This window comes from Ochotona princeps, chromosome 7 (assembly GCF_030435755.1).
Source record: "Ochotona princeps isolate mOchPri1 chromosome 7, mOchPri1.hap1, whole genome shotgun sequence".
Taxonomy (NCBI): Eukaryota; Metazoa; Chordata; class Mammalia; order Lagomorpha; family Ochotonidae; genus Ochotona; species Ochotona princeps.
Window position 1 is genome coordinate 31,065,673 of NC_080838.1, and position 16,401 is coordinate 31,082,073.

Sequence of the window (16,401 nt, forward strand, 5' to 3'; positions counted from 1 at the left end):
TTTTTCTATGCAGATGTACAAATTTTAAATAATGGTACATGTATGAACATAGGGCATACCACATATGAATTTTACACATATAGCATTTTAGGGATTGCTCAGTAAACTCAGTAACATTTCTCTTTCAGTTATAATCCATAATAAACCAATTGATTTTGTTTTGTTTTGTTTTCCACTTTGAACTGAATGAAAATAAGCCATCAGATAGCAAGAGGAGATGCATTTGCACAGCAGAGACCAAGAGTCTCCTGATTCCACAGAGGGACTAGTGAATTATGGAGGGTTTCTATAGGAAAAAACTGACTAAGGAGAGCATTACTTTTATCCTCTGGTTTCCACTTTAGTTCTCATAATTATGAGGCAGTTTTGAAAAATGGAAGGAAGGCAAAGTCACATGTTAGCAGAATTCCCTGTGCCTCCATTGTGGAAGAAGATGTGTTGATACCTGGGATTTACATGTATCCAGTAGCTGGACTCTTGATGATGGTATGGTAATTTTTCTCTCTCTTTCTCTCTCTACCCACCCCTAATAGTTTGTGGCTCACCCCAACTGCCAGCAGCAGCTTCTGACCATCTGGTATGAGAATCTCTCGGGTCTGCGGGAACAGACTGTGGCCATCAAGTGTCTGGTTGTGCTAGTTGTGGCCTTGGGTCTCCCATTCCTCGCCATTGGCTACTGGATCGCACCTTGCAGCAGGGTATCGGTTTTCAACACCTGTTTCACTCTGAGTTTTCGTCTATCCCATCCCTTTGAGATGAACATAGGAAGAGCTTTGTAGTTAAGGCTCTTATCAGTTTTACCCTGAATGCTAATTGACTCAAGAACATGGATTCTGCTTTCTAGTGGTTGAGTCAATTTGAATAAGAGATGAAAAAGCAGTTGATACCAGTGGGACAGATCACATTTGCAGGCATAGTATACATAGGCTTGTGAGATAAGATCCCCATGGTAGACAGACAGGAGGAAAAGCTGCTGGAGTGAAGCAGCGGTTAATGCCAATTCCATTGACAGCTTAATAAGAATGTCATCTGGGCTGCCTCTGGCAGGGAGGAGGAACAGATAGCTCTGCTGCAGTAGAACTAGGAGACAGTTAAGAATTTGGGGGCAACTGATTTGAACCTTTCAGAAGCATTCTAAGGCTGAGTGTCTTAAGTATATTTGAGAATAGTAGCATTATCCAGAGTCTTCAAGAAAGGGCATGTCAGCTTTCTCTAGCCCTTTGTTCCTTTAGAAAGTTCTAAAAAATGTAGAATTGGGGTTTGAACTTTGGTATTATTTTTATAGTTTTTTTTGGCTCACTTTGTTCACAACCGTTATTCACCAGTGCAATCAACTGATTGTGCCGAAGAGATCTCCTAAGCCAGATGTGGAAAGGAGTACAAGGCATGCTAACAGAATCTGTGATAGGTTAATAAAGGGCAGAGCTGAAGAGAAGGAGCTGCTTTGAGTTTCTTTAATCCTGTTTTTATATTCTGAAATCCGGTTTTGTTTAAATCAGGGCTATTTCAGGCAAAGTGAGCCAAGGTCACCTACAAATGACCCTGAAAATCAGTCAGCTGTCTGGCTCAACACCCCTCTCCCTTGTTACAACCATAGGTTCTCTTCTGCAAGCACCATATGTGTGTGAGAATATTCATCCATCTTACTTCACTCTTGATTTGCCTGATGCAATTTAAGGCAGAGAGTTTGTCATTTTGATCAATTTTGATGACTTAACTAAGTTCTTTTGTTATGGATTGTGGAAAACTACTTTCAAATTATTCAAATTCATAAGCACTGAAGACTGTAAGCTATAAATAGTATGAAAAATCATGCAACAAAGCAAAGATCATATCCTACCCAGTTTCCTTTCTGGAGAAAATACATTGGGAAGTTCAGGTTTCCATGTCTTTAAGGGCAGTTAAAACATTGCAAAATAGAGCCTGCAAGTCAGGTTCTGTGTTGGCATCTTTGGGTCCATTCCCTTTTTTCTCTTCATTTGCAAAAGTGTAGCTCACAAAGTGATGAACTCTGCTTAACTCAGAAGGGACAATGGACTGGGCCATTTCTGGAGCTCCTGTTTATAGCTGCCCTGTAGCACCTACCCTACTGTTGCAAAACAATCCTTGGTCAGTCATGATATGTTCTTTAGGGGATTTTCATGATGGCCAGGTGGGCTTCAGTTGGTCTAGTTGGGGATGGGATAACATGTAAATAATACTTACCTTCTGGCCCAGACCTGGAATTTCTCTGCATGCCTGGGTTTGGAATGTTGCTACAAAAATCCCTCTGGGCAGTGCTGATTAGGACGGTTTTTATTATTGGAAAAACGAATGTCTTGGCATGTCCAATGATTAGAACCCTGTAGGGCAGCTGCACCACTTGCTCAGTTCATTGGATTCCTTTTGTCAAAGGTCAAGCAAGGACATCTTCACCTAAGGGAGACAGAGGATAGTTGAGTTCTTCCTTTACATTATAAGGAATGGTTCTCACTACAGTGACTATCAGTGTACCAGGGCTATTCCTCAAGTATCTCACCTTTGAGATGAGTGTGCTGCTCTCTTTTCCAGTTATGTTACGTTTTCAAAGAGCAACCTTTAGCTAAAAGTGACTTGGCATGTCCCAACAAATAACTGGGCAGGAGATTAGCTACCCCAGAGGCATCCACTTGCAGCTGGATAACAGCAGAGTGCTGTGTAAATACATAGCTATTTTTCTACGTATAACATGAAAAATGTGTAATTTGTCTTCCTGTATTCATGTTCAATCTCAGAAGTACTCGACCTTCTTTGATCATGTTCTGACATCCAATTAAGTTTCTGGACATGCAAAGTGCTTTGTTTGACACTACAGTCTCTTAAATGTGAACCTCTGTACTTTGAGTTTAAAAGCCAGGTCTGAATATGTAGAGAACTCATTTGACAAATCTGCCAAGTGTGCTTAATTCTTGGACTGTGGAAGCCCTTGGGCAGAAGAACTTGTTTTTCATTTCTACTAGAACATGAGATTTTTTTTTAAGATTTATTTTTGTTTGAAAGGCTCATTTACAGAGAAGGAGAGACAGAGAGGTTTTCCACCTGCTGGTTCACTCCTCAGATGGCCACAACATTTAGAGCTGAGCTGAGCTGATCCAAAGCCAGGAGCCAGGAGCCTCTTTTCAGATCTCCTACATAGGTGCAGGATCCCAAGGATTTGAGCCATTCTCTGCTGCTTTACCAAGCCATAAACAGGGTGCTGGCTCATAAGTGGAGTAGCCAGTGCACAAACCAATCCCTATATGGCATGCTGATACCACAAGTGGAGGATTAGCCTGCAATGCCACTGCACTGGCCCGCTGAAAATGAAATTTTTAAAAGCATTGTATTAAGGGGCTTTGTTAAGGAGTCACCCTAAAACATTTACGGACTGAACTTTAGAAGTGTTTTTACACTATTAACACAATTTTCCCAACTCAGAGATGACTTTTATGCAGTTTGTCTACTTAAATATTTTGATTATGGTATATTTCTTCTTATCGTAGAAGTAGCAAATAAAATAATTTATCTCAATTGTAATATTTTATTTTAATATAATATAAGACATGACTTGATTTTTAATATTCAGAAGTGAGAATTAAAATGTATATGTATGATAGTCATTTATGTTTTAATATTTAAAGGGTTTTGAGGTTTTACATAATTTTATAAGCTCATAATTACATTTAAAATATAAAGCAATAAATAAGTTCACAGCACAAATATTAAATTAATTTTCCTAGAAATTTTTTTCTTAGAAAAAACTCTGAAAACATTGACTTTGAATAGTTTTTCATATCAAGCAAGAATCTGGAAATATCCTGTGATTCCAAGAAATGTGTGTGGAGCCCGGCATGATGATTAAACCGTTAAATCCTGTCCATGCAAGTGCCAGGATCCCATATGGGCACCAGTTCGTGTCTTAGCTGCTCTACTTCCTTTCCAGCTCCCCACTTGTGGCCTGAGAAAGCAGTGGAGGACAGCCCAGAGTCTTGGTACCCTGTACCCACATGGGACATCAAGAAGAAACTCCTGGCTTCTGGCTTCGGAACAGCTCAACTGTAGCCATTGTGGCCATTTAGGGAGTAGGCTGGTGGATGAAAGATCTTTCTGTGTCTCCTTCTTTCCATAAGTCTAATCTGCCTTTCCAATAAAAATAAAATACTTTTAAAAATATAGGTAAAGAAGTATGTCTGTAAATGCAGTATATCCTAAGACAAAGTAGACCTTTAGAAACAATGAATTCTGAAAACATATTAAATTATGTTTGGAAAAAATATACCCCTAAAAAGATTAGTTTTCAGAATGTATAGCTCTTCAGAAACAGAAATATAATTTTGTAAGTGTTATTTCACTTATTTAAACTTTTTTATAGATTTATTTTCATTTCATTTAAGGCAGAGAGACCTAGAGAAGACAGAGATCTTCCACCGAATGTTTCACTCTGTAAATGCCTGCAATAGTCAGGGCCAGGCCAGGTCAAAGCCAGGAACCAGGAACTCAGTTGAATCTCTCAAGTGGGTAGCAGGGACCTAAATACTTGAACTGTCTCTTGCTACCTTCCAGGGTACACATCAGCAGGAGGTTAGATCAGAAAGTCCTGGCTCAAACCCAGGCACTCTGAAATGGGATGGAGATGCCTCAAGCTGCATCTTAAATACTGTGCCAATTGTCCACCCATATTATCATTATTAATTATCATTATTACTATTCATGGTAATTATTATACATGGAAGGCAATTTCCTAAATAAAAATTTTCTTCTTTTTTTTTTTCCTTTGTCTTATTACAGCTGGGGAAAATTCTGCGAAGCCCTTTTATGAAGTTTGTGGCACATGCTGCTTCTTTCATCATCTTCCTGGGCCTGCTTGTGTTCAATGCTTCCGACAGGTTTGAAGGCATCACCACACTGCCAAATATCACAGTCATTGACTATCCCAAGCAGATCTTCAGGGTGAAAACCACCCAGTTCACATGGACTGAAATGCTCATTATGGTCTGGGTTCTTGGTAAGCCTTTTCTCTTAAGTAACCTAATTTGTACTTTAAAATATATGAATGATTGAATTTTCTATGGAAAATGTTATTATACCTTTTGTTTACTTCATTCTTCCCATTTCATTATTATTATTATCAGTTTATGATACAGTTCCATAGGCCCTGGGATTTCCCTTAACCCTACCCCAATACCTTCCCCCCTCACTGAGTTCCCCTATATCATTACTATAGTATAGTTCTTCATACACAATCAAAATTCTATCATTGTGGGCATGGGCAATGGCAGAGTGTCCAGCATCCTTTCAAGATAAATTTAACAGTTTCATTGGGAGTCTATCTTTGATCTGGAAGTACAGATGCATACTGCATTGTGTCCTCACATCTGGCTATGATAGTCTCCATTACACAGTTACTATACATCCCCTTAAATGAAAAGTCTCAAAACAAAATTAGCAACAAGAAAAAAAAAATTAGAAATCTACAATGTCATGAAGTTAAATAACATGCTGCTGAATGACAGATGTGCCAGTGAAGAAATGAAAAAGATCAAGAACCTTCTTGAAGAAAATTATTCTATGCTATGATTTATGAGTCAGTGAAAAATTTAATATCACAAAAAAACTATTTTTGAAGAAATGGAAACAAACGCGTCAAAATCCATGAGATATAGCTTCCACTTATCTTTGTTGGTGAGATGTGTCTCCTGTAGGAAACAGATAAATGGTGTTTTTTTTTTAAATCCAGTCACTGATCTATGACGTGTGATTCATGGTTTAAGCCATTTACATTTAGGGTTAATATGAATAGGTAATAATTTGATCCTGTCATTTTAGCAATGGGTTGTTCATTGTTTTGAGTTAGTGTTCTGTTATTATTTTACCGGGATGTTCTTCGCATTTGCCTTTGGTTTTGGTGGGTGCTATTTTATCTGTCAAGAGAACATCTTTCAGTATCATTTGTAGGTAGGTATGAAAGAAGCATGTTCTTTGAGCTTTTCTTTACTGTGGAAGAATTTTATTTCATTTTTTAAGACAAAGGAAAGCTTTGCTGGGTACATTATTCTGGACCAACAACTTTTTGCTTTTAGAATCTGGAATATATCACACCATTCTCTTCTGGCCTGCAGAGTTTCCTGTGAGAGGTCAGCCTTGAGTCTGATTGTTATTTTTCTATGCGTCAATTGATTGATTTTTTTTCATGTGCACTTTTAAGGATCTTTTTCTTATGTTCGACTGAAGAGAGCTTGATTATGATGTGTCATGTTGAAGATCAGTTTTGGTCAACCCTGTTGCAAATTCTGTGCCCCTCCTGGTTAGTGTTTCTCAATTCTTTCTCCATATTAGGGAAGCTTTCTTTTATTATTTCATCAAATGCAGCTTTTTAAAATTTAATTTAATTTTTATTGCATTTCATTTTATGACATCGTTTCATAGGCTCTGAGGTTCCTCCAACCCCTCCCTGTGTCCTCCTCCCATGGTGGATTACTCCACCTTATTGCAGTATTACAGTTCAAATCCAGTCTTGTTTCTTTCATTGCAAGCATGTACCGAGCATAGAGTCCAGCATCTTGTTGTCCAGATCAATTCAACAGTTTCTGGAGGAGACCATCTCTGGTCTAAAGGCAGAACTGGAAGAATATTGTTCCAGCCAGTGAAAGCCATAACATAACATCAACAACAGTTTACAACATTATGGGGTTAATTGACATGGTATTGAGTGACTGATATGTTAGAAAATGCAGGTTCTTAACCACATCCTGATCCTCATTAAGGACTATCAGTACGGGCACCAAGGACTACATCCCAACTGCCAAGGAGACTACAGGGAATTGGAGTGCCTTCAGAGGCCGAGAACTCTGAGGTCATCCACTCCCATTTGAATCTCCCACATGTGATAGAAGTCCAAATCCCTCCTCACAGGGTCCAGTGTCACCGGAACAACAGCCAGGAGCCCTGAATGATCTGCAGAAACAGAAGAACAGTAAACTCCCTTCAGGACTCGGGAGAGGAGCTTTCTCTGGTCCTTGCTTAGTTCCAACTTTGGGTCCCCATCCTCTCTTGCAATGACCATTAGGGTCGCCCCGGAGGCCCCCTCCCCCAAACAAAACAAAACAAACAATCAACAACAAAAGGAAATTAGAATAGACAGAGAACAACAAGGAAAGCTTCGAACCAGACAGGAAACAGCGGGGACTCACATATACCTTACTAAGGTTACTCCTTACTAGGGTATTGAAGATTTCTCTGCACACCCCTCCTAAAATTGTTCTGTGCCTCAACTGTTGATGTATGTTTTGTTAAAGCTATAAGCCAGTTTGGACTATCCTAAAATATGCCAAGTTCAGTAAAAATTATGCTTCAATACAATAAACTGCTAAATACAAAAATGAAAATATACACAAGACAGCTGAATAGTATCCTATAGCCATTTTAAGGTGGATAGAAGACAGTTGTATATAAACAAAAATTGAAATGTTAATGAAGTAATCACAAATACAGCTTTAAACCCTATTTCTTTTTTTGCGCCTTCTGGAACTCTCATAAGTCTTATATTTGGCCTTTTAATAATGTGTCTTAATTCTTGAATACTTTTTTTAGTTTGACCAGCTTCACTTCCAACTTTTTGATTGTTTCTCCTTTGTGGCAAGAAATATCTTCCAATTCTGAGATTCTTTCTTCTGCTGCATTCATTCTATTATTGAGACTTTCCACTGAATTTTTTATTTGTTCTATTGCATCCTTCATTTCCTATAATTTGATTGATTTTGTTTCAGTATTGCCATTATTCCTTAAATTCCTTGAACTCCTGTATGTGCTTTTAGTTGTTAATATTAAACTTTATAACAAGTTTTTAGAATTCTGTATCCCCCATTTCCTCTATGTATTCCTCAGTTAAATCTGAGTTTGGCAAAGGCTTTTGCTGCTTTGGAGGGGAGTCTTCAGTAATATTCCTTGTGCATTTGTCTCTTCTTTTGCTTTTAGTCATTGTATTTCTGGTTAGCAGGTTCTTCTCTCTAGGGCAGATTCCTTTTTCTAAGATTTATTTATTTATTTATTACTATTTTTTAATAATCTTACTTAGTTGATTAGGGTACAAAGGATCAAGGACTACAGGAAAGTGGGTAATACCATTGTTTCCAAACTAATATCATCACTTTTTTTTCCCTGTATCTGGGGTCAGGGGAGAAACAAAGAGAGAAGCCCCACCCAGCCTCTCAGCTATCCCAGGTCACTAATGTGAGGCACGCTCTGAGGGTCCTGCTCAAATAGTTTTGATAGTTCAACAGTTCTGAATTGCTGACAGTCTCGCCGCTCCAATAATGATGAAATCTATTCAGAATCCACTGACTGACATAGTCTCTTCATGGTTGGGGTTCTGAGATCAGCAGTTCAGTTGGAGGGATTTCCAAAGAAACTTCATCTGAGGTGATCCCAGACCAGATTCTTGTGTGTGCTTGCCAGTACAGGGTCCGGCACATTTCGTTGTAGGGCAGGTTTCTAACCTGTGTCACTCACAGGTCTACAGTTCAGTTTTACTTATTGTGTTTGGTACCCACTTCTTTGTTTGCAATCACTTGTGCCACTCCCTCCAGTGTGTTTCAGGTCTGGGCTCTTGTGTTAGGCTTCCATCATGGTCTCCAAAGCTCCAGCTCCTGGCTCACCAATCTCCACCTCCTATGATCCCAACTGTGGTTACACTTTGTCTGTACCTTGCTCCCACTTCAGTTTGAGCAGTTCCCCACTATTATACCTTATATGGTGGTAGTGTTACCCATTACCTCTACAAGATATGATCAAATTGATCTTGTTTCAGTAAGCAATAAAAAAAAAATGTGATAACTAGGGCCCGGTGGTGTGGCCTAGCAGCTAAAGTCCTCGCCTTGAACGCCCCGGGATCCCATATGGGCGCCAGTTCTAATCCCGGCAGCTCCACTTCCCATCCAGCTCCCTGCTTGTGGCCTGGGAAAGCAGTCAAGGATGGCCCAAAGCTTTGGGACCCTGCACCCACGTGGGAGACCTGGAAGAGGTTCCAGGTTCCCGGCTTCGGATCGGCACGTACCGGCCGTTGCGGCTCACTTGGGGAGTGAATCATCAGATGGAAGATCTTCCTCTCTGTCTCTCCTCCTCTCTGTATATCTGGCTGTAATAAAGTGAATAAATCTTTAAAAAAATGTGATAACTAGATAATGCTGGAAGATATCTATTAGCATCAGATACGTATTTGATATTTGAACATCAAATATGAGTAACATGAACCTAAATTTTAGTGACTGAACAAAATGTCAGTTTTTAAATGTGACTCACTTTGATGATCGATGACTTAATTAAAATATTTGTGAAACAACCTTGTGGCTATTAACTGATATCTGAAGAGTTTTCATCTTGCTTATTTTCAGAGATTTTTGGAGAGTTTCATTTTGGCAGAGTTTCCAAAAGTCTAATTTCATTATTGTTCACCTCACAATAACCTCTTTTGAATTCAGCTGCATTAAAGTAAACATTTTTAAGTTATGTGAGAAAAAAATATTTTCTTTTTGTTTGTTTGTTTCTTCATCCTGGCAAATGGAAGTGGAAGCCATGTGTCTTCTGGTTGCTAATCCAGAATCATTTTTCTACCCTTGACTGTTTCATTCAGTTTATTTCCTGACCTGTTCTCATTTCCTGAATCCATGTGTTGGCCCCCTTGTCCTTTTATTCCTGTCACCTCATCCTTGGTTAAACAATTATAGAATGAATTTTATTTTGTGCCATTACATTTCTTTATAAAAATTCCACCATGCTAGCAGGACAATATGTTAAATCAGTATATATTGTTCTTCTCCCCAGAATGACCTTTTTTTTCCCAGTTTCTTCCAAGTGTCCTAGAGCCTCCTGGTTAAGGGATTCCTCTTCCCTAAATGATGTTCTCCATCCCCCCAAATTTAGCAGAAATGAGGAGAGAGGATACAGGATGATGGGAGTGCTCCTGGATGATTGGGAAAATGTCCTCACCAGAAATTTACAGTCAGTTTCTCATGGGAGGGCTTATTTCTTTAATAATTACTAGAGTTTTATTATTTTCCTTTGTACTTTTTTTTTCTCCTCTGCCTCCTAAATCTCATGGGGGCAGAAATCTTTTGACCTGAAGAACCTTCTTTGCTTATTGCTTTCCCTCTTCCTCTGCCCACCACACCTCACCCTTCTACCCTTCTCCACAATGAGTATGCAGTTTATAGTACCTAATATAGAACCCAGTTTCTCCCAATTCTAACTTGGTGAGGTAATCATTCCCTTAGTGGAAATTCTTCCATTTTCTCCTCTTCTATCTCTGTTTCACTCTCTCTCCTCACCCATCCCTTTTCACAATTTCTTGAATTTAACTCCAAGTAGCCCCATGACCCCATAGTCAGTCAGTGCTTTAAGGCACCTACTAAAGCCCTTTGCCTATGGGATATTTAAAAGACGTGACTTGAGGTTGGACAAAATAAAAGCTTCTCCGTAGGGGCTGTCGGATCTCACCTGAACTCTCTGTGTGTGTGTTGCAACAGGAATGATGTGGTCTGAGTGCAAGGAGCTGTGGCTGGAAGGGCCTCGGGAATACATCTTGCAGCTGTGGAACGTGCTTGACTTTGGGATGCTCTCTATCTTCATTGCTGCATTCACGGCCAGATTTCTGGCTTTCCTGCAGGCAACCAAAGCACAGCAGTATGTGGACAGCTATGTCCAGGAGAGTGACCTCAGTGAAGTTACCCTCCCTCCAGAGATTCAGTACTTCACCTATGGTAAGTTGCTAGCTGTAGGGTCTGCTTAGGTTTCAGGAAGGGTATTAGAGTCACATTAGAGCCTCCAGTGGATGCCTGAAACTGTGGGTAGTTACAAACTCTGAATGTGCTATGTTATTTCTTAGGCATAAACACCTATAATGAAGTTTAGTTGTTTACATTAGGTACTGTAAGAGGTTAACAGTGCTAAACAGTAACCAGTAAAGACAGGTGTAACAGCCTTCAGTAAAAAAAGAAAAAAGGATAGCATCACCACTCTTTTTTTTTTTTTTTTTAAGATTAATTGTGTTTGTTTGAGAGGCAGAGTTACAGAGAAAGAGAATTAGAGAGAAAAAGAATCTTGCCTCCATTGGTTCACAAGTGGCTGCAACTGCCTGGCATGGGCCAGGCCAAAGCCGGGAACCAAGAGCTTTATCCAGATCTTCCACAAGGATGTAGGGGCTCAAGCAGAGCATCTTCTGCTGCTTTCCCAAGAGGGTGCATTTACAGGGTGTGGGTTCCAGTCCTGGCTGCTCCACTTCCAATCCAGCTCCCTGCTAATGTTTCTGAGAATGCAGTGAAGATGGTCCAAGTCCTTAGGCCCTGGTACCTATGTGGGAGACTCAAAGAAACTGCTGGCTCCTGCCTTCAAACTGGCTCAGCTCCTGCTGTTTTGGTTTTTTGAGGAGTGAACCAATGGATAGAAAAATCTATCTCTGTAAGTCTTTCCTTCTCTCTCTCTCTCTCTCTCTCTCTCTCTCTCTCTCTCTCTCTCTGTCTCCTCCTTTCTACATCCTTCCCTCCTTCTCTGTAAACTCTGCCTTTCAAATAAATAAATCTGTTTTAAAAATGTTCAAGCCACCTTTCCACTGTGAAAGGTGGAACTATCGGTGAGATGGGGACTATTGTGCGTTTAGTGTGAATGGAGTGTTGACTGTTTATGAACAGTAGAGAGAGCTTCAGAGCTCTGCCAAACTGGCTTCATATCTAAGCTATGATATTTGACTTCATTCAAGATAACTTGGTTGTGTGTGCCTCAGTTTCAATGTCTATAAAAAGGAGATGGTGCAAGATAGGATAAAATTGTCTTCAAGGCTAACAACATAATAACTCTTACTGCAGGAGACTGTCTTAATTGGGGAGAAAAAATAGCTTGATAAACTGCTTAACATAAAGGTGAGTCCCTAAGAGCAGGGGTTTGAAGAGAAAAGATAAAAAGGTGCTAAACTGCCCTGCAGGCTGAGTGAACATTAATTCAGAAAAGGCAGAAGTAGGAACTAAAATGACCTTGAGAATGTGAGCTTTGGAGAGCCCACAGAAACATCAGGGAGGATATATTGTATTTTTCTTATGGCATGGAAAGAGGTTCATCCCACGCTCTTCTAGATCATGAAGAACAGGGAGACCCTGCTGATATCAGTGTGAATGGATGGCAGTGTGCCTAGCACAAGGCCATGTTAACTAATATCAACTTCCCTTTCCTGGAAGCCAAATTGAGAAGTTGCAATTAGCAAATCTTCACATAGTTGTAAAAACCTTAAATCTGGGAAAGACATGATTCTCCAAACCTCACTTTACAGGTTGGAATACTAAGGCACAGAGTTTAGAGGTGTCTAATTGTGAAGAATTTCTATAATTGCAATTAGGGCTTACATTGTGATGAGTACAGGGAGCATGCTGACATTGTAGAAGATTTGACTTCCATCTGAAAATATGTGAGTATCATGCATTGTGAAATTTAAACACATTATCTCTTGTCAGCAAAAGTAAACATTTGTGTGTATCAAGGAGACTCATTTGAATAAGAAAGTCACCATCAGCAATGAAAAAATTTAGATCATGATATTTCTCGACTTTTTCCTGTAACTTATTTATTTAACTTTATTCTTGTGCGTTGAATGACTCTTTTCTAGAGGGGGAGATGTGAATTCAGGCCTCTCTGCTTCTGGATGTATGGTTTTGGTCAAATTTTTCACTTTTCTGAGTCTTGATTTCAGCATCTTTTAAAACATGATAATAATAACATTGACCACATAGGGTCATTACAAGCAGTGTCTGACACATCTTCAGCATGTAGTTCATTTTTTGTTGATGTTTGTCAATATCTATAATGCATCCATTCTTTTGGGAGTGACCAGTTTGTGCAAAATTAACCATGTAGTTTTTCTGTTAGAGAAATGGGTTTGCTGCACACTTAATAAGTGACCTTAAAAGTGTTGCTATGAGTTCTCTTTCAGAATCAAAATCCAAAATGTTTATAGTGAAGTGGCATTTTCCATTTTCCGGGAGCAAGTTATATCACATGATCAACACCACTGTGATTCAGTGACATTTTCACTCCTCACCATATGACATTTTACTCGCATCCACTATTTGATGAACGAATTTCCCCACAAAATGTGGAAGAGAATTTTTGCTGCAGTAATGCCTATAGGATGACAAAATAAGTGGTAGATAAATCTTATAACCGAGGGAATGAATCAGTCCAGTAAGCTATTTATCATCCTGAATACTGTTTGTTTAATGAAGTGTTTTAACCTCTTTCCTTCTCTTTTATATATTATTCTGTTTTCTGTTCAACATGAAATCAGCCAAATGCCTCCAAAATAGTGTTTCCTATGTGGAAAGTAATGTAAGATTCATACTTCTTGCTGAACATGAAAAACCGGGCTTGGGCAGTTCACTAAACATAGAGTGGTGTCAACTGGGATAATAACCACCCACCTACAATACAGATCCTGTTTCAGGTATTTGCTTTGCCTGGTTGGCAATGAATAAGTTTCATTTTTAATCTCCTTCTCTCTTTTCTCCAGCTAGAGATAAGTGGCTCCCTTCTGACCCTCAGATCATATCGGAAGGCCTTTACGCCATAGCAGTTGTGCTCAGCTTCTCTCGGATCGCTTACATCCTGCCTGCAAACGAGAGCTTTGGCCCCTTACAGATCTCACTTGGAAGGACTGTAAAGGACATTTTCAAGTTCATGGTCCTTTTTATTATGGTGTTTCTGGCCTTTATGATTGGCATGTTCATACTTTACTCTTACTATCTTGGGGCTAAAGTAAATCCTGCTTTTACCACGTAAGTAAAACGTCTTATTCAAAAGCTGTTGATAAAGAGACATTTAAATAAGTTGAGATGAAGCAAAGGAAAACTGTCAGTGAATTAAATGAAGATTTTTTTAATAGCAAAAAAAAAATCCACCAGAACCAGTGCTTGTATGTGACTGTAATACTCCGCAGGTTCTTCTGGTTGTGCCTTATGTTTGGCCACAAAATAGATTAAAATTTGGAAAAAAACAAAATCAGATGAAACTGGCTATTTTTTTTAATTACGTTGCATTATGTGACACAGATTCATAGGCTCTGGGATTCCCTTATCCCTTCCCCCTCCCCTCCCCCCATAGTGGATTCCTCCACCTTGTTGCAGTATTACAGTTCAAATTAAGTCAAGATTCTTTCATTGCAATCATATACCAAGCATAGAGTCCAGCATCTTATTGTCCAGATAAATTCAACAGTTTCTTAGGGAGACCTTCTCTGGTCTGAAGGAAGAGCTGGCAGAATATCGTCCTGATCAATTAGAAGCCCCAGCACAACATCAACAGCAATTTACAGCATTATAGAATTAATTGATGTAGTATTGAATAATCAATATGTTATAACAGTGCAAGTTCTTAATCACCTCCTGTGATTACTTCATTGACCCTTCAATTTTTGTACTCAGCACCGGCTGCTATACACCTTAAAGTGGCTATAGGGTACTATTCAGCTGTCTCGTGTCTGTTTTCATTTCAGTATTAAGCTGTTTATTGTGTTGATGCATAATTTTGCTGAACTTGATAGATTTTAGGGTAGTCTTAAACTGGCTTATAAATCTAACCAGGCCTTTGTCAACATTTCAGGTACAGAACAGTTTTAGGAGGGGTGTGCAGAGAAATCTTCCATACCCTAGTGAGGAGTAATTAATCTTTGTGCCCTATCTAGTAAGGTATATGTGGATCCACTCTGATTGTTTCCTGTTTGGTTCTAAGCTTTCCTTGGATTTCTCTGACTATCCTATTTATTTATTTATTTTTATTTTTAAAAAAATTTTTGGGGGGGCTCCGGGGCGATCCTGAGAGTCATTGCAAGAGAGAGTGGGAATCCAAAGCAGAAACTAAGTAAGGACCAGAAGAAGCTGCTCTCCATAGTCCCGAAGGAAATTTGCTGTTTTTCTGTTTCTGCAGATCTCTCAGGGCTCCTGGCTGTTGTTCCGATGACCTTGGGTCCTGTGAGGAGGGATTTGGGCCTCTTCCACCCCATGTGGGAGATCCAAACAGGGCTGGGTGACCTCGGAGTTCTCGGCCTCCGAAGGCACTCCAATTCCCCGTGTTCTCCTTGTCTGTTGGGATGTAGTCCTTGGTGCCCACACTGATAGTCCTTGGTGAGGATCCGAGTCTTCAGGGTTGAGATACAAGCCTCCTCCTGTCCACCTGCTCCACTCTGGGGTCGCCCAGCTCTGTGCATATGACCTCCTGTTAAGAGGTTGTCAGGATCGCTCTTGATTCCCCCTAGATGTCTTTGTCATTTAACTATTGTTTAATGCTGATTCGAGTCTGTTGTCTATGAATTACCTGTTATGTTTCTAGTAGGTTATACTTTATGTCTTCCTCACACATTCTAAGGAGATGGAAGATTTCCCTGTTCTTCCACCCCATTTCCGAGTAGCTTAGGGTCCTAAAAGTATATTAGGTTTTACAATTCTTTGATGTAGAACATAAGCAGTCTGATTCACATTAATTGTATGTTCACTGAATACATCACAATATCTTAATGCATTAGATACAGGCTGTTTGAGGTTAAAATAATATTACAATATATGGGTACTATTTTCCGGATTGACATCCTTTCATCTTATATTAAGGCAAACATGTGGTATTTAACCTTTTGGGATTGGCTCATATCCTTCAGCATAATGGTTTCCAGTTGGGCCCATTTGGCCACAAAAAACTGCATTTCATTTTTTTTAATAGCTGAGTAGTATTCCATGGAGTAAAAGAACCATAGCTTTCTTATCCAGTCTTCTGTTGATGGGCATTACTGAAAATCTGTATACCATATGATCCAGCAATAGCACTCCTAGGAATATATCCAAAACACTTGCTACATGAGAAACCAACATGCACCCCTATGTTTATAGCAGCACAATCAATAATTGCAAAAATTTGGGAACAACCAAAATGCACATCAACAGAAACTGGCTATTTTAAAAGAAAATGGGAATACAGATTTCTAATTTTGGATGCTTCTTATCTTGTGTATAACAGTAAATTTAGTTTTATCATTCTGTAAGCAATACTAACCTTTGAACAAAAGAAGCATCAGTTTCATGTATCCATTCAGCAGCACAGGAAGCTCACCAAGGGGAAGTTGTAGTGAACTGATTTGCAGTCCCTGGAAAGGTAATCGCATTTCCTTCCTTCCCCTGGCAGTGGTGCTTTCTACACTGCAGATTCACTTTCTCCACAAGTCTCCAGTTAAGCTTCCGAAGTCATTGTGCCCTTCTGGATCCTCAGCATGGAAACACGCAGGCTGAGAGGTCCTTCGTCACTCAGTGGTTTGTGTTGCCTGGAGAGGGGAGGAGCCTCTTTCTGTATGACAGTCTTTCCAAGTTGGGATGTCATAAAGTACCT

General features: G+C 39.5%; 1 protein-coding gene across 1 annotated transcript in view; it reads left to right on the top strand.

Annotated features, from left to right (window-relative positions):
• TRPC3 (transient receptor potential cation channel subfamily C member 3) overlaps positions 1–16,401 on the top strand; it is an 81,776-nt gene that overhangs the window by 39,558 nt on the left and 25,817 nt on the right. Inside the window, exons 4-7 of the mRNA XM_004594542.3 lie at positions 534–698; positions 4,786–5,002; positions 10,518–10,751; positions 13,544–13,808. Of these exons, the coding sequence (XP_004594599.2) occupies positions 534–698; positions 4,786–5,002; positions 10,518–10,751; positions 13,544–13,808 (881 nt within the window). The remainder of the gene's footprint in view (positions 1–533; positions 699–4,785; positions 5,003–10,517; positions 10,752–13,543; positions 13,809–16,401) is intronic.